The sequence below is a fragment of the Saprolegnia diclina genome, assembly GCF_000281045.1.
Source record: "Saprolegnia diclina VS20 unplaced genomic scaffold supercont1.23, whole genome shotgun sequence".
Lineage (NCBI taxonomy): Eukaryota > Oomycota > Saprolegniomycetes > Saprolegniales > Saprolegniaceae > Saprolegnia > Saprolegnia diclina.
In genome coordinates, this window is record NW_008246090.1 from 697,032 (window position 1) to 697,643 (window position 612).

The window sequence follows — 612 nt, forward strand, 5'->3', positions numbered from 1 at the left end:
CATCGCCTACCGCCTCGAACAATGCAGCTAAACGCATCAAGACAGAACACGTGGATGCTTCCAGTCCAACAGTAGAGTCTCCTTTTTCGACTGAAATCCAAGCCTGTCTGCCCCGTCCGTTCCACGTGCCAGCGGCGCACCTTACACTCGTGGCAGACGCAGACTTGCACAAGAGCCCGCTGTGGACCTCTGTGTCTGATGCAACGTACTGTGGCGCCAGCGTCATTGCCAAGCAAATCTCTGCGCCGACCGACGCCAAAGTGCGCGAAGTGAACCGAGTCGCGCGCATGTGCATGAGCCTCCACCACCCCAACATCGTACCCTTCTATGGGGTCAGCTCGGACACGACCTCAGTGTACGTTTGACTTGAGTATCAATGCTTGGAGGTATTCATGACAACCACCTCATAGATCCTTCATCACGGAAAAGCCAGAGCGCGGCAGCCTCGCCAACGCCTTGGCCAATGACACGAATACACTCTCAGCGCTCGAGCGACTTTGCATCCTCCTGGACGTGGCCCGCGGCATGCAGTACTTGCATAGCAAGCCAGTGCCAGTCTTGCACCGCGACCTTCGCGCCGCCAACATCAACCTCTCGTACGTGGCATGACCA

At 57.2% G+C, this 612-nt stretch overlaps 1 protein-coding gene across 1 annotated transcript; it reads left to right on the forward strand.

Annotated features, from left to right (window-relative positions):
• Positions 1 to 287: 287 nt before the first annotated feature.
• On the forward strand, positions 288 to 609 carry SDRG_08028 (hypothetical protein; the record flags this gene model as incomplete). Its single annotated transcript, XM_008613896.1, has 2 exons — positions 288 to 355; positions 411 to 609. The coding sequence occupies 2 exons, from the start codon at positions 288 to 290 to the stop codon at positions 607 to 609; spliced, it is 267 nt and encodes an 88-aa protein (XP_008612118.1).
• Positions 610 to 612: the final 3 nt, after the last annotated feature.